General features: G+C 42.9%; 2 protein-coding genes across 2 annotated transcripts; both read left to right on the top strand.

The window, feature by feature from the left end:
* Window positions 1–2,549: 2,549 nt before the first annotated feature.
* Window positions 2,550–9,838, top strand: bend4 (BEN domain containing 4; the record flags this gene model as incomplete). The annotated part of the gene is made up of 6 exons (XM_083890959.1): window positions 2,550–3,054; window positions 6,207–6,767; window positions 7,772–7,863; window positions 8,015–8,041; window positions 8,344–8,584; window positions 9,606–9,838. The coding sequence occupies 6 exons, from the start codon at window positions 2,550–2,552 to the stop codon at window positions 9,836–9,838; spliced, it is 1,659 nt and encodes a 552-aa protein (XP_083747085.1).
* Window positions 9,839–12,995: 3,157 nt separating this feature from the next.
* Window positions 12,996–23,365, top strand: rab11fip5b (RAB11 family interacting protein 5b (class I); the record flags this gene model as incomplete). Its single annotated transcript, XM_083891097.1, has 6 exons — window positions 12,996–13,375; window positions 15,538–16,091; window positions 16,219–16,828; window positions 17,495–19,912; window positions 21,155–21,293; window positions 23,105–23,365. 6 exons carry the CDS (start codon window positions 12,996–12,998, stop codon window positions 23,363–23,365), a joined length of 4,362 nt encoding a protein of 1,453 aa, XP_083747223.1.
* Window positions 23,366–24,834: the final 1,469 nt, after the last annotated feature.

Raw genomic sequence — 24,834 nt, 5'->3', positions numbered from 1 at the left:
TGTTGTTGTTGATTATCAAATTGAGAGATTTACACAAAGAATGTTAGTTCCACTAGAAAATGATCGATCTTAGTGAAAAAAAGTGTTTCCATATTATTTTCCTTTTTACTCATTCTTTTTTTCCCTATTTACTCACTCGCTATTACGTTGTTGTTTTGTTTACGTCACTTCCGGTGTTTGGCACAGAGGGGGTGTGGCTTTCATTGATCGCGTCACCTGTTCACGGAAGTTTCGAGAAAGAAAGACGGCTAGCTCGACTCTGTAATGTTCTGTTGACTGTTAAATACATCTTTATTTTGTGTATCCTATGATCCTTTTTTCAACACTTCTACTTTGCCATTAATAGTTCGATTTAATAAACTGCATTAACTTCATTATGGACGTTTTGTTATACGCACGCGTCACAGTTAGTGGTGAAGTTAGCTTCGTAGCAGCGTTTACATTTAGGCTTTATAGTCGCTACAAATGTTGTTTTTTTGTTGTTGAAACAACCCAACTTCTTAACTACGTGTGTGTTCTAATTCCACAGGTAAAGATCACCTTGACTGCTCAAGTGAGTAAATATAGAATTCTTATTGTACTTGTGTCTGTGGACAGCATTGTTTTTACATTAGGCGAATTAAGGTGTGTTATAGTAAATGTTAGCATTGTATATTTAACACCTGGTGGATGAGACTACAGTTAAAGCAGGGGTGTTTCCACAGACGTTGGGACTCCAGATCAAAAAGGACCTATTTCTGTCAATAAACTCCCCTAAATATCAAACACTGGGCCTTTAATAAAATGTATTTGTGCGTATTTCCTTTCATAAACATATATGTATTTATTTTCTAAATACGTCACATTTTTCCTATCATATTTTACTACTATCTTAACAGCTTCTGAGTTATTGTGATGGATAAATGGCTTGTTATGGGCAGTTTGTGTGGGGGGGGGGGGGCTGTCTCCACTGCCCCCTACTGTCTGTTAGAGGATTAGCAGCCTTGCAAGATCAGGGCCACTCATATTATGACACTTCACTCACACCCTAGCTAGCTATAAGATCAAGGCAGCAATATCGTTATTTTAGACGTTCATGGCAGAGTCTGTGGAAAAGTAGCAGAGAAAACTGTTGTTGGAGGAAGCGATGCAAAAGAAAAGACCGTTTGATCAAGCGAGGGGCCACACACAACAGTAAATCACTTGTGAGGATAAAACTGTAGAAGATGGAGGGATGGATGGATGTTTACGGTGGTGTCGTAAGTTTTTATGTTGTATATTTTAATGGTTAATGAAAGAGAGGAAAGATTAGGAAACATCTAAGTTAAAAAGGGATTTACAAAAACAACAGGACACAGATAATAACAACATTAAATCTATTTAGGTGTTTTGAATCCCAGGAAATGTCCTGCTTTGTCCACTGTGTTAATTCTAAAACCACAAATACAAATTATGGCAAATAAATAAAGTCTATAAACATTGTTGTGGCCATTGAGCTCATTTTAAATTGTAAATAGTCGACTGTCATGTGTCACACACACGTAAACTTATTTCCAAAGCCACTGACCTCACACCTCCACACACTCCTTCATAGAATCAGCTTCAAACTTCCAAGTTTCAATATTTATTCACTTATTCAGCCTTTCATTATTGGCTCGCTGCCACGTTTAAGTCGGCTCTCAGAGGAAAAATATTGACCCAGCACTTGCACGTGTGTTTTCAAGTCACACGGCTGCAGAAACCTGTTGAAGAAAAAAGAAAAACCACAAACTTTTAATGGCAGCAGGTTACTTTCCTTTACAGCCTCAATAATAAAAGCCCTCTGTGGTTGCATTTATAACCCATAGATGTGGCGCCCCCTTGTGGCGCTGCAAAGTTCTGAGCCTGTGGGCAACAAAACGGATTATGATTTCACATGTAAGATCAGTTTTAGCTAAATTCTTGACATGGCATTTATAGATTTTGTTTTAATTCTAAATTCCAAATGTAATTTAGCCTTTTGATTCCAATGTTTAAATCTGATGTGTGGGAAGTCGTTAGTTAGTGGTTAGTTAATCACTAATATGACATTATCATTGCATATGCCTATTATTTATTGGTCATTTATTTGACTCACTCCATAATGAATTAGTTAATTAACTACTCGTTCTTGCCATTTATTTACTCTGCATAATATTATTATTATTATGTCTAAAGCTGTATAATTTGTGTTATTTTTTTCTTATTCTGCTGCTAAAGTGCGCGTTGACGGCTGCGTGGACGTGGATGTGGGCTACAAAGGAGGCAGTGGCGCACAAGTCCCGCCTGTATTTTCCTCTGGAGGAGTCTCAGTATCTGGGGATTGGAGCTGCGGCATGTCAGTAGCTGAAATGGCTCATCCTTAGCTCACACACAAACACACACACACACACACTGTGTGTGTATGTTCATGTGTGTGTGAGAAACCGAGCCAGACGGTGACGGATCTGATCTCCCTGCTCTCGTTAGCTGCCTGTCACACCGCACAGGCGCGCAACAACAGCCACCTGCAGCCATCCATCCATCCATCTATCCGTCCATCCGCCGCCGGGATGGAGAGAGAGATGCAGCCGGCAGATGAAGGACCGTGCGCCCCGAAGATGTGCCGAGAGGAGCGCGGTCCGTTCAGCGCTTCGAAAATCTTCCAGAGCAAACGCTCGGCGGGCAAGTCGCGCTTTGACAGGTCCGCTGTGGTCGAGGCGCCTCTGTTTGGCGACGGACATCACTTCACTTTTCACCCCGAGCAGCCTCATCATTTCCAGCCGGTCCATGTCCGTCATCACCACCAGCAGCAGCAGCAGCAACAACAACAGCAACAGCGCCTGCAGCCGCTCCACCAAACCAGCGTCGCTATCAGCAGTAGCAGTCAACAGCATCACCCGACGCCTCAGCAGCAGCAGCAGCAGCAGCGTTTCCCATGTGAGGTCAGGCCCAGCAGCAGAGTCCCGACATCCACCTCTGTGGTTGCAGCGGCGGCAGCGTCTCCCAGTGCTCAGCAGCGACGCGGCGGAGCGGAGCCCAGATTCTCTCCAGACTGCACTCACGGTATCAGCTCAGGTGGGTTTTCAAACTTGTGCACAGTGGGTGTGATGAGAGTGGGGATTCTTCTTCTTTTACACATGTCGTCACATTGTCCCGATTCATGTGCGTGTTTTTGGGCTATTTTGCTGCTAAGAGTCAATGAACTTGAATGGAAAAGACATCAGTGTCCAATTAGCAGAGGCTGTGTCTCCTTTGTTTTGTCAAACAAAACGTCACCTGAGATTTGTGTTTGTCTTCTGCCTTCTTTCCTCTTTTTCCTTCTTGTCAGCAGTGATTGATTTGCTGCTGTAATGAGAGCAGCCATGATTGAATCTCCAGTGTGCATGTGCAAAAATTACAGTGGGTAATTGTCTGTCCATAATTGTGTTTATGTGTGTGTGTCTGCTGTTGAAACACATTAGTCCCTGCTCATTTTTTGTTCTCCTCAGCTGCTGCTGTTCATTAGTAGGCTGTATATCTGTTGAGGAGGTGGAAATGTGTTCCTTGTGTGCAGGGCATGAGTCGATGGGAACATGAAAGTACTGAACCCTAAATCCTGGCACTTTCAGAATTAATCCCAACATTATTTATATAATCCTCTAATTAGATGTTAATCTCGTTATTGTTGTGTTTTAGCGCCGTCTCAATTTGCTGCCACTTTAAGTGTTCACCGTGAGTTAGGTTTGCACTGTGGCCCTTCCTGGAACTCACCTATACACAGATGTGTGCATTAGTGCTTTAATGGCAGTGCAGTCCACTGTAAAGCCCATGTTTGAGTGGAAATGATTTCACCTGTGAAATAACAACACAAACTCATATTTCCCCTGCTCCTATTACACAAGACGTAATCCCTATACCAAACACCCCCATCGCTCCGTAAACCAGTAAATGACACATTAAAGTGTTTTGTCTGCAAGGCACGAGCAATATAATATCACAGGCTGATGATATTTGCACCCAGGTGTCTGTAGGTAACAATGTTGTTTGCTTGCGGGGGAAAAAAGCCAATGTTTTTCACGGTGTCTGTTTGCACCCAGAGGAAAATAGTCACATAGCAACTATTTGGCTTTTTACACCCAACCACTTTGAGAGTGTCTTGTTTTGTTAGTTGTTATGGAAGCAATGATATGTAACACACGCAAATGAAATCATACTGCCAGCTATAACTTTACTGACTAGTTTATCTTCTATAAATTCAGTTCTTAGTGCCAGTTTGGTTTGGATTAGTCAAAATATTCCCTTTTTGTAATGTTATTTGCCTGAGTTTCTTCCATGTGACTCACTGAAATGGTCCAAGAGAGTCTAAAATGTGGGTGTAAATGCCCACCTTGGCCGCCTGTCTCAGGTGCAGACAGCATTAATGGCTTCACACACCTGGGTGCAAAAAAACACACACACACACAAAAAACCCCATTGATGTCCTCCTCATGCAGAGAAACATTGGGGACTTGGCAATCAGTTGGGCACACAATAGCACAAATTGCTTTGAAAAGCCGTTCCCAAAGAGTTGTGATTAAAATAAATGGGGCTCATAAATTTGCCTCTGCAGAGCGTGTTGTTTTTTAATGAAATTTTATGAGGCTCTCAGCTCACAGTGCCACAGAGCTGGTGAGACAGGAGGGGGGGGGGGGGGGGAGCGGCAGCAGCGGGGTGAAGGGGAATGATATCAGATACATCTCCACGGGTAAACAGAGACGGCACGCATATTAATAAATGCGACACATCTGCACCAGGCAGATAGACACGTCTGAGCGAGTGGCAACGCAGCAGTGGTAGTCGAGAACTCATTTTGTCTGTGCGTGTGTGTGTACATTTGTGTGCATTTGTGTAGACTAGTGGTCTGATAATCAGTGTATGGAAGTATGTGTGAGATCATCTCACTGAGACGTGCCCAGACTGCCAGGGGAAACCATACACAGAGGCATGTTTTCTGGACAATGGCTGCACACACACATTTTCTCCGCTTGGCCGAGTTTGGTCACAACAGATAATTCCGACTTCACAGTTTATTGACATCTGAATGAATCGACACAATCAGGCCCAACATTTATATCAATAAACACCAGAGCGCACTGAACGCGTTGCTACTGTAATGGAAAGCTTTTGCCTCAGCGAGACGCGGTTAAAAAAAGAAGAAAAGAGGAAAACAGAAACTAGTGAAGCATAAAAAAATAATTCACATTGTCTCCATCACTGTGCATCAGGGCTCCGCTTGCCTTTACCCCGTTTTTCATTCCACCGTACATTTCACAGGAGAATGTACTAAATGTTTGAACCAATCTACATTTATTTACCAGCTTTGGCTTCATTCGGTTTACTTTTTGATTTATATGCAGTGAAAACATCGTGAATAGTTCAGAGATGATAGATGGAGGAAGAAAAGAGCAGCAAGAAAAAAATCTTTCTATCTAGCTAGATAGATAGATATAGAAGAGACGTTGAGAGATGTTGATATGTAAAATACTGGACATTATTCATTCATATCCGGATAAGAAGATGACTTAGTCATGTTTTATGTCTGCACAACAATTGAGCATCTGCTAATGAAGTTAGCTTGCCATACAGTTAAAACAACTACTCACTGAACCAATCAGATGTTGTGTTTTGCCCCTGAAGAGTGCTGTTTTTAAACTTCTAATGGGCAAAAAACAATTGTTAAAGCACAGAAACATTTATCATATCTGAGGGGGAAAAAAAACAACTTGCATCACTTATTCCTTACATCTCAAATGGTGTTTGCACAGTGCATATGTTTGTTTTGTTGATATTGAAGAAATTCGTATACATTGTTACTGATTTATTGCCCAGACCTCGGTGAGCGTTTTGTCTTGCTGCTGATTCCAAGGTTACATTTGAATCTTTTCATTACCCTTATCATTCAGGAAGACAACAGGCCAATGTGATTATAGCATGACAGAAAGCACTCAGAGAGGGCTATCCTGTGTCAAGGCCACTTAGTTTCCCTCATCACTACCAAAATGGTATCATTCATTCCGTAGGCCCTAACCTACATTCCCAGAAAATGTAATCAAAATCTGTCTTTTTTATTTTTTGAGTAATGCTGCTCACAAATAGAAAATGCACCCAGAAACATAACCTTGTTGGTGGAGATAATGGCTGACATCTAGAAAAGAATAATTTTGTTTCATTCTCACAGCATCTGACATCTTCATTTCTCTTTGCCACAGAAAACCGTCTCATCTTGGATGCCTTTGCTCAGCAGTGCAGTCGCGTCCTCAGCCTCCTCAACAATGGCCGTCTCCTGGATCCTTCGTCCTCCTTTACCTCCAACATCAAGCTGGAAGACACTCAGGGGCTTCACTGCTCATCACTAGGGAAGTCCAAACCTGAAGAAAGCTCGTCCACCACTGACCCAGAGGAGGAGGCTCAACCAAGCCATTTCAACCAACAACAGACCTCTGCCGTCCTCCGCATCTTCACAGACTCCCTACAGAACTACCTCTGCCCGAAACCTCAGCAGCAGCAGGTGCAGCATGAGGCTGCAGGTCTGGAGGACGAGCAGTGTCCATTAGCTGAGCCCGGTTCTGGGGCGTCTCCTCCGAGACACACCATGGGAGGCTGGGGCTCTCCGACTCCATCCGAGTCCTACGGCCACCCGTCGTCCACGCTGCCCGAGGAGGACGAGGAGGAGGAGAACTGCTGTCCACGTTGCCTGGAGCTGGAGCAGGAGGTGCTGTCTCTGCAGCAGGAGAACGAGGAGCTCCGCAACAAGCTGGAGAACATCCCAGGTGGAGTATTGAAAGCAAAGACTTCGCAGGGTTCAGGTGTTTTATTAACTACTCAACAATGCTGTATTGTGGGTGGATATTCCAGATTTTAAACTTTTGGTGGGTTAAAAGCTACACGCTACGACAATTTGTCAAGTAAAATCACTCCAATTAGAAATTTCTATATCTCCGTTTACAGTGACAAAAATAAGTAATCTGATTGTGACATACATCAATTGCTAATTCAGAAAAATCAGTAGGAAGTTTCAGTTCTGTCTGTTTTGTAAAGAAACACTGTTGCTGCTGTTTGACCTCAGATATGTCTCCTCTTCTCGTCCCCTCCTTCTATGTGCATCATTGTTTTAATTTCCCTCTTCTCTCATGTCTGTGACTTTCATTTATTTCCCCCCAGAAATCAGTGCTTTGTGTGAAGTTCCTGTTTAACCCGGGTTTAATATTTTATTTTAAAAATGTATTCACTGAGGCGGTTTTCTTTCATCTACAGTACATCTGACCTACTTATTTATATATAAATATTACTAATACATCTTTTAAAGATTTTAACCTTTTAAATGCCAGGTTTTTGTCATGATGCCACCATGTTTAAAAAAACCCCAAAAAAAACCAATCATTTTCATATTTTCAATTATTACAGCCTGGGATATGTCAATGATTAGCAGCAACACTTAACACCCAGTTATGATCAAATGCATGTGTTATGCTTTAATGGAAGTGAGATTAAAAACAATTTGCAGGTTGAAAGGGTTTCAAAGGCACGAGTGTAACACTTTACTCAAAGAGCTAAGCTCGACATAAGTAAGGTTACAACTTAACATGAACAGACAAAAGCAATCAAACTAATAATGCATAACTAAATGATGCCTTCATTTGTTGTTTAACTGTGTATCAGATAGGTTGTATTTCTGCTTGTTGCAAACTTTAACGCTGTGTTTGATTTCCTGGTCACATCAGCTTGTTTTTGTGTGTGTGTTGTTGTTGTTGTTGTTGTTGTTTTTTAAACACAGTTCCCTGTCAAAATGTTCTCGACTACTTCAAGACTGTTCTGGATTTTCACAACCAGCTGATCCCGCCGATGCCAGAAGAGCAGCTCACAGAGGTGAAGAAACAGCTTCCTTTACAACAATCACACCTCACACTTGTGTGTGTGTGTTATAATTACTATGATGTTAAAAGTGTGAAATAATATTAGTAATTAATTCATTTCTTGAGTATGTGGCTTATGAACTTAAAGAGAACTGTCTCTGCAGGAAGAAGAACGGCAAACAGTCTTCGAGGTTGGTGTTTTCATTTAAACCCTCATACAAATGTTTGCATGTCATTTTGTTAGATTTTCGCCACATTATGAAAATTGGCACTAGATGTGTCCTGCACAGCCTGAAAGAACAGTCACGCAACATTACGCGTCATTGAAAAGACTAAAAGTCAATTTCAGAGATGATAAAACATAAGACGCTGCAGTCAGGTTTAGAGTGAACATGAGGCTGCATTGTGAATTCAAATTAGAAGCTTAAAACGTGGTGCGGTAAAAATCACCGACATGGCTGAACTGTCCTTGATCCTCACATCCTCTCTGCAGGGCAGTAAACAGCTCCTGGAGAACTATCCTCTTTTCATCACTAATAAGCAGTGGGACGAAGCTGTCAACTCCTCGAAGAAAGACGGCCGGCGGCTGCTACGTTACCTGATACGCTACATCTTCACCACAGATGAGCTCAAGTTCTCCTGTGGTTTGGGCAAAAGGAAGCGTTCAGTCCACTCAGGGGAACCGGGCCTGGAGAGGCGACCGCTCAACCCTGTCAAAGTCAGCTGCCTCAGAGGTACGATGTCGATCCCAGTTTTACTTCAGTCTCAAAGTGTTTGGATTATTTGAACTGATTTAAATGTCCTTTATTTGTGGCCCCCCTTTTTTCACATCCAACAAATTACAACTCATATTTATGAGCTCATTAACTTGAAACAGTGGTTTGACAATAATCAAATAATGAAACGTATGTGGAAATAAGTTGAACTTGTTTACATGTGGACTAGGATCTGATTGAAATATAGTATCAGAGATGGGAGTAAGTCACACATATGCAAGTCTCAAGCAATCTGAAGTCATTCTTGTTAGAGTCAAGCAAGTTACAAGTCAAGTTGTATGAATAAAGAACATGAGGATGATTTCCCAGATATTCCACATTTAAATATGCTAACAGTCATTTCGAGTCATTTTACTCAAGTCTAAGTCAAGTCTAATGTCAATTTTCCCAACATTAGTCATCAAGTCTCAAGTCCTCAAATTTGCTTCTCACCTTGTGTCCTCCAAACTCTGGGACTGGAAAATTTTTACCAAAAAAAATACACAGACTGGAAAAGCGCTATATAAATACAACACCATTACCATTTTCTGGACCAAGATCTCAGATTTTGTTCCTGGAATGTGTTGGAGCAACTCTCCCAGTTTGAGCTCCTCATGCTTCTATCACCACAGGGACCACAGTTGCTTTTACGCCCCACATCGTCTCTTGCTCCTATTCTCTTAGCCCTTTTGTTTTTGTCAATCTGGATACTGGGTTTCGAAGCATCCATAGGTCCCACATTCTCTGTATGTGTATCCCTGTCTTCCTTCCTTCTCACCGGGGTTGATCTTTTAGATTCCTATTCTCTGCTGTCGTTCGTCTATGGCATGAGACTACTTCTCATCAGGTTGGCCTGGTTCCTCAACACCTCACACGGATCTTGTTGACCCGGGCCACGTTCGAGACAATTTAGACCATCAAATCTAACTTTCTTTAATTTGGAATATACAAAAAAAACTATCTGTAATCTTTTTTTTTTAATTCAACCTCTCTTTGTCAGAGTTCATCCGGATGCACTGTGCCTCAAACCCAGACTGGTGGATGCCGTCAGAGGAGCAGATCAACAAAGTGTTCAGCGACGCCGTTGGTCACGCTCGCCAGGGCCGAGCGGTCGGCACGTTCCTGAGCAGCAGCTGCAGCAGCACCAGCAGCCTCTACATGGACAGCTTTGACGGACATTTGTCACAGGACGAACTGTATCTGAAGGGCTGCCAGAACGGTCAGTCAGACTGAAGTTACAGGGGGAAACGAAGAGACGAACGCCAGATATGTAGCTGTACAAACAAAAACAACAACATATCCCAAAATCACTGACCTTATTCTGTCACTTTACACAGTGAAGAAAACATTCCAGAGGACGTTATATATATATATATGTATATGTAGAATATAACTATAGTCCTCTTTTCAAACTGTTTTGTAGCCATTTTTACAACAAATATTTTCTTTTAGTGTTTTAAATTTAAAACATTTTAAGTCTTCCATTTGCTGCTTTTTTTTTTGTGGTTTGATGTAGGGTCACCATCAGAGGAATATTTTTCTTCATTTTATTTAGATTTTTGCGGGGTTGGAGAGACTTGACAATGCAGCCTCCATCACCTGCGTCATGGTTCGTCAGCGTCTCTGATGAAGCACCTTTTACTTTGAAGCCTTCTTCAGTGAGTGCCTCTGGGAAAGTCCTGTAGTTCTGCACTTTGTATCCTCACATTTATCTTCATTTGAACTACTTTTGTCTATGTTTATCACTTAAAAGGCACATTTTAAATATTTTTCCAATGTGCTCAATAGGTTTTGCACAACGCTGGTGTTTTTGGACTTCCTGCAACTGATATTCATTATATTTTTAAGGGCCAGTGTGTAAGATTTGGTAAAAATTATTTTCATTTGTTGGAAGGATCTAAAAAAAAAATCTATCAACAGATACGCATTGAGTGTACAATTACATTTCATCCCTAAACACCTATTGCGTTTTTTTTAAAACTAAAGGGAAGGGTGAACCTTTCAAACCCAGTTCTTAATTTCCTCACCATAAAATTGAACCAAGCTTTTCATCATCAGCAATGACATCTCTTCCACTTCTATATGTGACAGTAACGTAAAACCGAGACCTAAAATCATGTCATGAATAAGCACAGACGTGAAGAAAAGACTCAAATTAATAATTATACAAAAACATTTGTAGAAATACCCCAAAACATTCCACATAGCACTCAAAAACAAACTTTGTAGGCCTTGTATTATTGTTGGGTTTTTTGTGTTGAAGGCAGCTGCCATATAAAATGCCTTAACCATGTAAAGTGTTAAAAACCGTGTGTTTCAGAATTCATGTAACGTCGGTCGTTTGGTTAGGTTTGACTTTTGGAAAGTTTCCGTTCCCTGATAATGCCAGAAACTTTGTACCAGCTATATTTTGACCCCTAGTTGGATTACAATTGAGCACGTTTCTTATTGAAGCTCATATTTGCACTTTCGTTTGTGTGTGTGTGTCTCATAGCAGCTGAAGCTGTTCTAGAGGTGAAAAAAGTCCTTGAACAGAATTCAATTTTCATTCTTTGACTTTGTATTGGTTTTGTTTCACACTCGGTGACCTCCCGACCCCACAGCATTGTTTCCCAAGTTTTAAATGTAGCAGGTTTATTAGCTCAGTTTTGCCCATGTTGACTGTGCTGTGTACATGTGTATTATAAAGTACAGTAACTGTGTGAGGTGTTCCTCCCTCTTTTATCAGAAGCCAAGTAGAAAAAAAAGTGCCACAGAAACCTTAAGAAGGTTGGATTCTGTTGTTGTGATGCTGTTGCTGAATGTGAGCGTTTGTTTGTTTGTTTGTTTTTACTCCTTTACCCTCAAAATGGCTGTTATCAACACTGTGAAACATCAGTCTGATTTTTACACATATAATAGTTTATGTTTCCTTTTTTTATGAATAATAAATAAAACAAGCACTGAAGCTGGAAAAGTGTTGAACAGTTTTCTACTCCTGGACTCTTGTGACTCTGCATTATACATTATTTCATGAAGTAATCGTGTGTTTTGTTTGTAATCTGAAAAGTGACTCCAGCTGTCAGGAAACTCCACTGCAGGAAAGAAGTACAGAACATTTGCAGCAGTAACTTTGATTCTGTGGCAGATGCAGCTGCGTGGGAATTGAATCAGCCGAGTTCTGCATGTGAGTCCAATATTCACTCTTTTAATTCTCTTTTCAAAAATGTTGCTTTTGATGTTAATGCCTATTAGAGCTGCTGAACTAATACACATGTTCTGTGTGACATTTTAAAACACATTAAAAAAGCTGCTGCTTTAATTAATAACACACTAAACAATATATATATATATCAAAAAAAGTTTTTTAAATTTAATAAGAGTCAAGTGTTCGCAGAATTCTTGCAATAATTCACAAAGGGAACAAAAGGCTATTTAATGATTTCCTCTGTGCTGTTGCTGGTTATTTTCCACCAGATGGCGCTGTAGTTGGGAGAAAGTAGTAACAGTAACTGATGCAGTCATTAAAATATATTAATATTTGAATTTACCAGACCTGACAATGAATAGGAGCAGTCACATGTGCTCAGATATTAATATTTAGAATGAAATTACTCATGAAAAAGTAGTAAAATAAGAAAAAAAGAACATATAATGACTTCATTACTTAATATATACGTATATATAAAAGTGTTACTTGCACATTCACTGCATGTTGTTGGGCTTGAGGAGAACTGACATTTTTGGAATTGGCTGCAGTTCATGAAACAAAAACAAGATCTGTGAAGGTTCCGCCCAGAAACTTCTGCAGTTTGTGTTTGTGGACCAGGATCATGAGCAGCACCAAAACCAGGACCAGCAGCTGAACGTGTGTCTTCAGATGACATGCAGTAATGCCCACACTCCTCCACAGCATCAGCGCGCGCGTGTGTGTGAGTGTATATGTGTGTGCGTGTGTGTTTAAGGGGAGCAGCAGCAGCAGCAGCAGGAGGGTGTTTCTCTTTAAACTCTGCGGCATCTGCCTCACTGTATGCGGGCCTGTTGTGGTGGTGGAGGGCGGGCCGTGAACAGCTCGGACAGTAACACACTGATGCAGATCTTGCTCTAACCAGGTTTGCATTGATTGGATTTGGGAACGTCACGCAACAGAATGAGCAGCAGAGCCTGAAGTTGAACAGAAAGACCAAACAAAAGCCCGTGTCTGCTCATGTGTGTGGAAACTGACCTCGGCTAAACTCTGCGCACTTTGGACACATTCTGCAGAGGTTTTTTTTTTTTTTTTTTTGCGCAGAACGGAAACTCTGGCGCAGCGCGGATTTTTGCGTGTTTTTTTTGTTGGAATGATCAAGTGACAACGACAGCGAGGCCACATCTGTTCAGGGGGAAACGTTCACGACACCACGGCGCCACAATGATGTCGTTAATAGACCTGGATGATGACCAGCGGTGGGTGCCCACGCACGTGAATGTCACCGTCCTCCGCGCGAGGGGACTGCGCACCAAGGGCAAACACGGCAGCCGCTATCTCTACACCATCATGCAGGTGGCGAAGGAGAAGTTCACCACCGGGCTCGTGGAGAAGGCGGCGGTGCCACAGTGGAACGAGGAGTGCTGCTTCGAGCTGCTGCCCGGGATCCTGGAGGAGGGAGGCCGGGGCGACTACCCCCCGGGGAGCGGGGACCTGGTCCTCACGGTCATGCACCGGGTGCTGATCGGACTGGACGTGTTCCTCGGTCAAACCGTCATCCCGCTCGATAAGATATTCCAGGATGGCGCGTGTCCAAGAGACGAGTAGGTTGTGTTTACGTGTTACTGCAGCCTGTGCCTGCATTGTCATGTCTGAGAACAATAATCATCATAATCATATTCATCATCCAGCAAATCAGCGCCTCCCAAGGTTAAAATGAGACATAAAATGCTTATTATCAAGTCATATATAAACAAACAATATATAGAAGCACATTATAGAGGAACTGAGTCAGTACTTATTGATATTGGTCCAATTATTGCCAAAATTACTGAATCAGATTCAAAGTATGTACAAAAGAAAAATATATATATAGTAAAGTAGCAAAATCTGGTAAAATCCACAAATCCTACCATGAATATAGGCCCTAGGTGGCGCTCATGCACACATTAGTGTGTGGGTTATGGAATTAAATGAGTACTTAATAAGTATAAGATTCAACTACTGTATTTAAAAGAAAGAAGAAGAAAAAAAAACATTTATGAAGAGGGCCTTTTTCCACTTAAGCCCCTGGTCCCTGAAATATCTGTGCGCGCCACTGAACCCTGTATACGATGTTAATGGTAAATGGTCTGTATTTAAAAAGCACATTTCTCATCTTGATGACCACATAACAGCATGTGCATCACATATCTTTCAAGTCTTCCATCTCAATTTCAAACACAATATTCAGTACCATGCCATGCGTTGAAAGTTGATATTGTTTCTTATTGAGTTGCAGCTACTATTTCTGCCACACTTTTATCTAATTTTAACGCGTGTTATAGAACACTAAAGACCTTTCAGAGGGACACTGCGTCCTTTCTGTCTTGAACCTCTTGTGTTATGGTGCTCCTGTATCCAGGTGTGGCTCTTGAGAGTGAGTTAAAAATACACATTCGGTGTCTCAGCTCAGTTATAAATAGAGCTGTCGGTGCCACTATAGTGATGTTTCAGCTTTGTAAACTGCAGGTGAAATAGAGGGGGAGGGGGAGGGGGGACATGTTAACAGCATTGATTATGAAAGGTCAAAGTTCATTGGAATTTGTGAAGTGAATTAATTTGAAGGAATTTTGAGCCAGTAGACAAGCAGCTTCAAACTTCAAAAAGCTGACACGATGACTCTGTGTACAGACAGAAATCAGTACCTTTTAAATATCGATCTCACTTTTAGCTTTCCGGCTTTTCCTCCTCAACAGAAACCTCACAGGCTCAGGTGACTCTCAGACAAACACAGTGAGTCTGGAGATGTAATTATAGACCAAACGCAAGGTGAGCAAAGTTAAGAGGCAGAACTCTTTTATTATTGATGAAAGTTTCCTATCAGATAAGTTGCTCTAAAAGGTTCGGTGTGTAATATTAATGGGGATTTGTTCCCAGAAATCGAATTAATGACCCGAATGCGTGTTTGTTTAAGTGTAGAGTCACTTTAGAACATTTATAACTTGATTTATGCAGCTTTAGAAAATACTTTTCATGTGTATTTTAGTCCTACTTTGTTGCAATCTGCAGCTTCACCATTAGAGGCCACTAATTCTTACACACCAGACCTTTAAGTATTTTCATTGGCTGAAACAAATATGTCACACACAATGTGTAGCAGGTGTGTTGCAAGTAAATATCTGGTCAAGAATCCAGCAACTACACCACATAACATTTCTGCTATTTACTACAAGTACGTGATGGAGCTACAGCTTGTTGTTTACTTCTCTGTGCGTCTTGAAAATGTGCCTCCGAAGGCCTCGGCGGTGACATAACGGTAACTCGCCAGTAACATGTGAAACATCACCACTGTGATCAGTTGAAGAGCAGAGTAAAGCAACGCAACACATCTGGCTTTAATTCTGGCTTGTCCGCCCTCTCGCTCTCTCTCTCTCTGCCTCTTCCTCCACACACACACACACACAGTGGAACTCGCACTAAATTCCCTGCTGTTAGCTTTGGCTCTAACACTTTCTCTGGTCCACTCAGAACACACAGGGGGCCGAGTTTTCATCGCTAATACTCGTCTCCTGTAGCACATACATGCCAGGTGTAGGTGGGCGGACTTACAGGAATATGGCTTTTGTTTTCCTCCTTGTAAAAATGGTTTGTTTTCAAAGAAGTATAATCCCTGAGCATTTCTTCCAGATTATGCAATAGAGTGTGTGGAGATCACTGTGGGGGGTTTGTCGCAGGGAATGTCCAGATAACAAGTCTCGTCTCCTGTCTTTTTTTATTCCTCCAGATGGTTCAAGCTCAACTCCAAGGCAGGACGGAAGGAGAAGGAGCGCGGCGAACTCCAGGTGACGGTGCAGTTCACGCGCAACAACATGACGGCGAGCATGTTCGACCTCACCATGAAGGACAAGCCCCGCTCTGCTTTTGGGAAGCTGAAGGATCGAGTAACGGGGCGGAAGAGGGGCGACATGGAGTCGTCCTCGGCCATCGTGCCGGGCCGGTACGCCGCCCTGTCGGGATCCGTGGGCCAGCCGTTTGGAGACGAGGGCGGAGGAGGAGGAGGAGGAGGAGGAGGAGGAGCGGTGGAGCCGCAAGACGTGGAGGTGCCAGAGGAGAAGAGGAGCAAGATGAAGGATTTCTTCAAAGGGAAGCTGCGCAAGTCGTCCGACACCAGGTCGTGCTCGTCACTTGCGTCAGATAGTAGTATGTCTTCCGTGGCCAGTGATAACCCCGGCCCTCCACCCAGTCTGGATCTGCTCTCAGACCCTCCCAGCTCCCCTATCTACACTAGCAAAGTGAGAGTGGACACCCACTATGGAGAGACGGATCTCGCTAAGAAAGGTAAGATTACTTAAGTGTGTGAGAAATCAGCATTCCCCACAGCGTTATTGTGAGCTAAAGATTACTGAAGAAACGGAGGTTCTATTTCCACCCATTTTCTAACTCAGCTCTTCCTTCTGTCCGACAGTGCTCACCAGCCAGCACACCACAAAGGTCCTCACCCACAAGCGAGCCTTGAGCGACGAGGCCAGCAAGATCACGACAGCGCTCCCTCGGACAAATCTGGCAGTGGATTCCCTCAAGGGTCAGACCATGACTCAGTCCAAGTCGTCGCTGTGCATCAACGGAAGCCACGTCTACGACTCCGAGCCGTCCGTACCAAAGAGCTCGGGTACCCTCCCGTCCAAGCTGGTCCTGCTGGAGAAGTGCTCGCCGCTCTCGCGTTCCCTGCAGAACCTCACCAAGAGAAGCGAGGACAAAGGTTCCTTCTCCGAGGGCCGCCGCTGGTCCTTTGATAAGACGAGGAAAGAGGAAAAGGAGGCAGAAAAAGAAGCTGGGGCGTCGTTTTCTCCCGTTCAGCAAGCTCAGACGGAGGGTTGCACCGCGCAGACCACAATGCCGATCGTCTCCTCTGGTGTCGGTTCTCCTGAAAAGGGGAGAAAACTCAGAAAGACATTATTCTCTGGAAGCAGGAGTGAATCTCTACCTGTGAAGTCAGACCTGAACCAGGCTGCGTCCACATCTGAGGGGAGGCTCAGAGGGTGGTTTGGCTCCAGTGACTCCCAGAACAAGCCAAGGTGAGTCAGGGTCATTTGCAGGATCACCTCTGGGCTCCAACCATGATTGATTAATGTCGTTTATCCAGAAATAACAACAGGCTCATGAGAGGACTGTATTCAGTTGGGTGGGTTGAGTTTTTTGTGTTTTCTCTCCTTGCTCATTTGAAAATGGAAATTGATTTAATGCATATTTTTCTCCATTTTACCACCACACCGTGTCATTACCTCACTCAGCACTACAGTATTTGTATTTTCTTTTCCAGTGTGCGTCGTCTTTACTTGATAAAAGATGCAACATCGCTGCGGTTTAGAGAATTGCTCTTGTGAGAGGATGTAAGGAAACTCATTCCATGCTGATATGAGCTCACCCAACAGAGATGGTCTTGAATGGCTACAATGCATCATTACTATTACTTTGTTTCTTTTGCTTGATTATTTTGCAAATGTGCTTTGCTTTTTATTTTTTATTTAATCTGTTTTACTCTTTCCACAATTCTATTTTTTGTTTTTTTTGGCCAATCTTGTTTTTGAGACTAAAGTTGGTTGAGCAAAACACTTTGTTGTGAAATATCAGCCGTTTTTTTTCAGTTGTGCTTTTGTGTTTGTGTAAGAAAGATGTTCACCATTCGGTAACCTGGCACATCATTAACTAAGAGGACTATTGTGCCCTATTTTCTTTCACAGGCTGGAAGTTTCTCCTAAGGTAGAAAGCAGCTCAGATGTACCCCCTCACTCCCTTATTCTCCCCCCTCAGTGCTCCTCTCCCTCTGCCTCCCCCTGTGGTCACGTCTCACCTGATGACTGCAGTCAGTCTCATCCCTTCACTCCCTCCAACTCTCCTTCCTCAAATCCCATCTCCCCCTCCAATCCTTTCCTCTCACACATGCAGCGCAACCCCTTCTTTGAGGAGCTCATAGCGGAAGAGTCGCAGAGATCCCCTACCTTTGCCCCCTGTTCCTCTTCTGGCTCATCCCCCTTCCATTACACCACCCTGCCCTCTGAGCCTCACACACCCAGCCCTTCTCTTGCTGCAGATATAGCTTCTATCAAGCGGGAGCGCCCCAGGCCTGTAGCCAGACAGATATCTCTCCCTGCATTATTACCTAAAGCACCTGCATCTAACTCCCCGAACCACACAGCCCATCGATCCATGTCAGAAAGTGCAAGAGAGTGGGACGACTTTTTCGACGCCTTTGCTTCGAGCAGACTCAACACACCGAAAGGGAATCTGCCTCAAAAAAGATTGAGAACTAGTCCAACGTCATCTCACAGATGTAGCTATCCGCTTAATACTGTAAATCATGCACAAAAGCTTCAAACACATGAAGGGCAGCCTCCACCTCTACCTCCAAGGAGGTTGTTAAGAACTCCTGTGAATGAGATTTACTCCGACGGGTGGCTGCACAGAGGTCAGGAGCTAGCCGTGCACAAAGAAGCCTACCTCCTCTCACAGACCGGCGTGGCCTCGCTACAACACGGAAGAAGCAGCGTCTCTCCAGACCTTCAAGCACACAGTGAGACCTCGGACTCGCTCGGCGTGACCCCCGAACAGCAAACAAACATTACAACACCGGGATTCACCTCTGAAGAAAAGCTGAAAAAGTTCAAATATGAACCTTTAGAAGACGAAGCCGACCGATGGGGAGGGATGCTGTTCGAGCAAGACTTGTATGGACGCTTGTGCAGAGTAAACTACGGAAAACCCGTAGAAAAAAATCATCGTTTGTCATTAAACACAAAGGAAACTCCCGGAAATAACGTCGCATTAATGAACTCCACACACAAAGTGCTGCTTGAGAACGAGAACTCTGTTCAAGACATTTTGAACATGTCTACCACTTCCCCTGACCCAGACGTAAATGTACTAGATGGTACTCCTGGTCCAGGAGAAGAGGCAGTTGATTCTAATCCAAATGAAACATGTATAAACAATAACGTGTCTTTCTCACAAACGTTAGGAGACCTGAACATGAATGTGAATAACCTGGACTTTGGATTTATTGATTCCGACGGCTCCTCTCAATCCGAGGTACAGGATACTCTCCGAAGCATCGTCAGTTTGGATGGGAACTCCTCACAACCAACAGAAGACGCAGTGGCGGCTGTTTGCCACAAGGAGACCACACCTGAGGACATGTTCCCTTTGAAGGACACCTACATACCAGAGATGAACTCCTCTTTTGAAATAACCGCTGCTTCGCGGAAACTGTGCAGAGTGTCTCCAGTTTGTCAAGGCAGTTGCCAAGAGTGTCAACACGAGCTTACTGAGTTTGCACCACACGGTCAATCCAGGGTCAACGGCAGTGAAGTTGCTGAATCTGATTTTAAAACGGAATCCAGTGAAGATACAATGGCAAGTAGCAATGGTTTTAACAAAGAGACGCAAAGAGACACTGACGATAACGGCAACCCACAAGCTAATCAGCAAGCCACAGTGACGCAGACGGAGCCGTTTTCCGGAGTGGTGAGCGCGCGTTTTAGACCGAAAGGCCTGTCCAGACAGAACAGCAGCGGCAGCCCGAACAGCCAGAGCAAAAGTGGAGGAGACAAAGAGTTTGAGCAGCTTTTGTCCCTCATTCAAAACTTCACAGAAGTTTGCGAGGGACCGATGTCGTATCAGCCCACCAAATCTTCCATGCTGGCGTTAGATAAACAAACGGACGCGCACGTAGTCGTAGACAGAACCAAAACAACGTCGCAGGTATCTTTCAAAGAGGACATGTCGCGCCTCACGAAATTCTGTCTGACAGGGAAACCCTCTGCGCTCAGTTTTCAAGACCTCCACGACAAAGTAGCGCCAGACTCGAGGAGCCCTTCTACGTCAAAGATTGCACAATCTTTGCAAGAGTCCTGCTCTCCCTCCATCCCCTCCACGCTAGAGGCTAAGCTCCATCCTCCCCCTGTCTGTTGCCCCTCCATTAACCTCTCAAACACGGCGCCCCATGTCGGTGCCAGCACTACACTGGTCGTGGCCCCCTACACCTCCTGCACCTCCTCCTTCTCCACCACCTCCACCACTGACCAGCACCTGGTCGATGCAGGGCACTCACTTTTGCCTGAGGAGACACAACCAGCTAGCAGCCTGCCCCATCAGGAGAGCAGGTGAGAATCCTCACACTAGGTTATTACTTATAATCTGTAGTCGCAAGAAAATATTATTCCCCCCCCATACACACAGTGATTGTTATTTCTTTTACATTTTGTTGCTCTTGTTGCTTTGTTTATTGTTGCCGTGGCTTGATTTGGCGTAGAATGTATTTGTGTATCTCTAAGTTGTGCCTTTTTTTTTTTCCACATCCAAACGTTGGCTGGTTTGGATGAGAGCTGCTGTGTGCACTGCTTTGCATTTATGTTCTCCATCTCATGTTCCAGTGTCTCGTCGGCTGCTGTACTTTGTTGTTTTCTCACGCATTGTTTCAGCTACTTCTGCTGCTATTTGACCGCCTGCTGACAGCTAATCTTATCTATACGTATATATATGTCCAGACAGCTGTGATGTTATATCACTAGAATACACAATATAAGATAATTATCAGGTGAGGTAGTGTATAATTTAAGATGATTTGCAGCGTAATATTAGATACAAAAGAATGGGTTGCAGAGATGCAGGAGCATGACTCGGCTAAAGAATATTACTAAATACTAAATTATTCAAAAGACGCAGTGCCAGTTCACTTTTTAACATTTTACGATGGATGCAGGGCAGAACTTTTTAAAAATGTAGTTTAGCAAAGTGCTTTTAGTACAAATAACAAACAAACAAAGAGTCATTCAATCACCTGCTGGGCTGTTCTCACCCCATTTTCAGTGTTGCACTAATAATTGCAAAAAGAAACTAGAAAATGTAGTTAAAGTGCAAAAAAATCCACCTAAATATACATCGCCAGAAAATGCAATTAAGTTATTGCAGTAACACAGCTTTTCTTCCTGTTGTACATTTAAATTTCAGATTTGTTCTAATTCTCTGTGTCTAAACATTCCCTTGTTGTTGTTGTTGCTGTTGTAAAGTGAACCCTGTGTTCCTCCCAAGATGTTTCCCCTCCCGTTCTCAAGGATAGGACGGAAACAGGATGTTCCAGCACTTTAAAATGCACCAAATAACAGAAAGTATGAGATTTAAAAATGTGCCTGCAGTGCTCGCTAAACCATCCACGCAGAATCAGCATTGTTCTGGTTTCGTCAAAGCACACGAGCAACTCGAGATGTCGCAGTTAACGGCAGATTGCACCGAAACGCGACGGTGACTTATTGTTGTCACTTGACCGTATACGCCGACTGCGCTCGCGGCAAACATACCGTACACGCGTGTCGAAATGTGCGAGGCCTGACCTCTCTGCTTTGCAGACCTCATCCCGTGAAGCCGCTGACCTCCAGCCAATCGGAGAAGAAGGAGGGCCGCTCGGTCCTGGAGAAGCTCAAGTCCACGATCCACCCGGGACGCTCCGCTGCACAACAGGCCGTAGCTGAAGCTGAGAAGAGTCAGGTAATGTGTGGGGGGGAAGGAAATCTTTAGTGCACACTGTCAAGCTTTATTACTTATTGCACTGAAATGGTGATGGAGACATAAACTTATAAAGTCCACTAGCTGAACAAGAAGAACACATGTAAGTGTGCAGCTGCACCAGCTCCCTGTTAGACCGAGGTTCCTACTTTCAGCACCTGGGAGAGAAATGCTGATCCCATTACTCCTCTGTAGCCTGACACCATTATCTGGCCCAGAAAAGAGTTTCCAGGTCCTAAAATGATGTTCTACTCCCCTTCATTTCTCTAGCACTTTGGACTCTTTGGAGTTTCCACATTGCAGATATTTAATATGCATAATTTTGTCATTTCTGGTTATGAGCAGGACTAGGTTTGAGCCGTGTGCGGGACAAACAACCATTTCCCCTTAATTGTGGTGCTTTTCAACAAGCAATAAATTCCATAAAGAAATGTCAAATGTTACCCATAATGCTGTGTTGAGTCTCGCTGTGTGAAACAGTCGAGAGAAGCTATTACGGCGTCGCTCTAAATCACAGAAAGCTGTTAGGTTCGATGTTCATATTTGCCACCTGCGATTGAAAATCTGCCCGTTTCACTTCCTGACAAAGTGAGACATTTAATCTTGCGGGAGTAGAAACTCTGATCACAGCTTTGATTTGGAAAACACATGGATTTACATGATATTACTCTCTCATAATAACGCTATACTGTACTTCCAAGAGCTATCACTGATCTACAGTGTTACTACGGTTACAGTAATGTGGTTTTCTCAGACTGGGACAGAACATCTTGAGGAACATCTTACAGGAATAACACTTAATTCAATCAAGAACCAGAACTCAACAAAGAGTTGATTCTTCTTGCTCCATTAATGTGTCTATTTATATTAATCGAGTAATCGTTTGGTCCATAAAACGCTGCTGAGAAATGTTGATCAGTGTTTGTCAAACCTGGATGTTCTCAAATGTCTTGGTTTTGTCCACAAACCAAAAATGATTGAATTTCTAATGATTTCTTTGTTCATATGGAGCAAAAAAACGAGAAAATATTCACATTTAAGAAGCTAAAAAAACAATCAGAAATCTTATTTTAATCATAAAAAAAAGAGTCAAACCGATTAATCAATTATCAAAATGGTCAGAGGCGATTCTAGAGTCTGTAAAAAATTCCCAGGGGGCCCTTCCAACCAGTGTTCATCACCATTATGTTACAAATAATTAAAGTATGTGTAAATATAAATGTAAAGAACAATAAAATACTGTAAATAGCTTTTAAAAAACTATATAAACTTAGTAAAAAATACATTACACTGTAAAGAACCCACATTATAAAACAATATAAATATATAGACAATAATAACATATTGTAAATAACTGAAAAAACATATATAAACTGTGTAAAAAAGATGTAATAATATGATAGATATGCAAATAATCTTCATTTTCCAACTTGCAGAACGATAACTTCAGGTTAAAGTGAGGTGGGGCCCCTTTACGCAGGTTTCCTACTGAGATGTCATTTGTCGGGGGCCCCCTATCGTCTCGGGGCCCCAAGCAGTTGCCTGCCTTGCCTGTTCACAAGCTGCGCCTCTGAAAATAGTTGCCGAATAGTTGTTTCAGCTCTACTCATAATTGTCGGAATGGCTAGATCAGGAGCAAAATTTGGCCAATTGTCCACTTTAGGCTGGTTCTCAACATGGAGGACCAGCAGGGGGCGCACACAGCTCAGGAAATGCTGACTGTATGTCAGTAATGCATTCAACCTGAACTATAAAGCCTTTAAATGACTCGCCTTCCCGATTCTCTCTTGCAGGAGGCGACTGTGGACAACTCTGCTCAGTACCAGCACCTGACCAACATGGAGCTGATCTCCCTGCTGCTGCAGCAGGAGATGGACATGCAGAAGCAGCAAGCGTCCTCCGACCAGCAGGGGGCGAAGCTCGGCAAGTGCGAGGCCGAGCTGAGAAAGGTCAAGGCACAGGTGCGAGACCTGGAGGACTACATCGACAACCTGTTACTGCGCATCATGGAGCAGACGCCGACGTTGCTTCAAGTGCGAAACCGACACAAGTGACGGCCGACGTGTGATCGAAGACTGTTTCCTCACTGTGGAGGCATCAAAACACAGGGTTATTCTGAGGGAAGACTGATAAACACACTGTTAAGAGAGTAAGTTACAGTCAAACAAATGCTCCACAAATCACCCAGGTCTTCTCACTGCTAATACTGCCCTGTTGATGTAGACACAATATTAGCCGACATGCATGCACTTTCTATTTGGCACGCAAAAAGAGCTTCAATCCACGTTAAATGCAAAGAATTCTTTTTGCAGACGCTTACTAATATAATTTCAGGTAAATCATAATCTTTTGCAGTTTAACCTCATCGCTTCAACACAACCGTAAAATAACGCACAGAGGAAACTGTTAAAGTTTGTTTTTCAACTCAAACGGTGCAAAAAAGTGCAAATTCGAGCTAATTCAATATAGGAAAATGCGACATAACGTGCATCATATAATGTGAATACGACAAAGAGAGATGATTCTGCGTTAACAGAGTTGCTGTATGATAAGCAAAAATAAGAAAACACAAGAGGATGGAGTTTCAGTATTATTATTATTATTTTCTCAGCTCCTTAACTTCCTGATTGTTGTCACGTTAAAACCAGAGAGAATGTTTTTAATATATATTTTGTATGTTTTTTCGTCCATCCTGGAAAAAAAATTAAAAATAACGCAGCATTTTACTGTAGAAAACAATCCGTGCCGTAAAAAAAAAACCAAGAATATAACTTATTTCTATCAAAAAATACTTTTGTCATGATAATATATTCTCTTCTAATACCACTCCAGTACCACTGTAGCTACACCCGCAACGCTTTAGATGACCGCTGTACTGTACTGTTATAAAAAATAATAATAATAATAAAGTACTCATGGATCAAGCGAGAGGTTCTGACTTGTTATTATGGACCTGACATTCATTCATCTATTCATCTTCTACCACTTTATCCTCCAATTTAGTGTCTAATTCCACAAATATGCATGTTTTTGGACTGTGGGAGGAAACTGGAGAACCTGGAGAAAACCCACGCACAGACGTGGAGAACATGCAGACTCCATGCAGAAAGGCCCCAGGTCTGAGTGCTGACCACTACACCAACCTTGTAGCTCCTTGACCTGACATATACTATAATTATACTGACTTACTGCAGCAATGCTTCCTTCTTTCCACTAGAGAGCGCTCCTCACATCAGTGTAGGTTGCACAGCCCACCGACCTTTGGTATGACTTCACTAGAGGTTTATGGCTCCACAGAATATTATTATTATGTGCCTGAAATAATGCTGAAAAAGAAGTTTTCTCCTGTGACACGTCTTCTCTTGCATATAAAAAGATTTAATTACTAAAAAACAGCCAAATCTGAGGGATTCTCGGTGCCGAATGCTCTCCATATGTTTGCTTGTGTCCTTCTCAAAACAGATCCGTACCAGATACGGGATGTACATCCAGCCTTTTAGCCTCTGGTTCTGGCAGTGGACGA

This window comes from Microchirus variegatus (genome assembly GCF_963457635.1).
Source record: "Microchirus variegatus genome assembly, chromosome: 6".
NCBI lineage: Eukaryota > Metazoa > Chordata > Actinopteri > Pleuronectiformes > Soleidae > Microchirus > Microchirus variegatus.
This window is presented reverse-complemented; position numbering and strand designations above follow the sequence as displayed.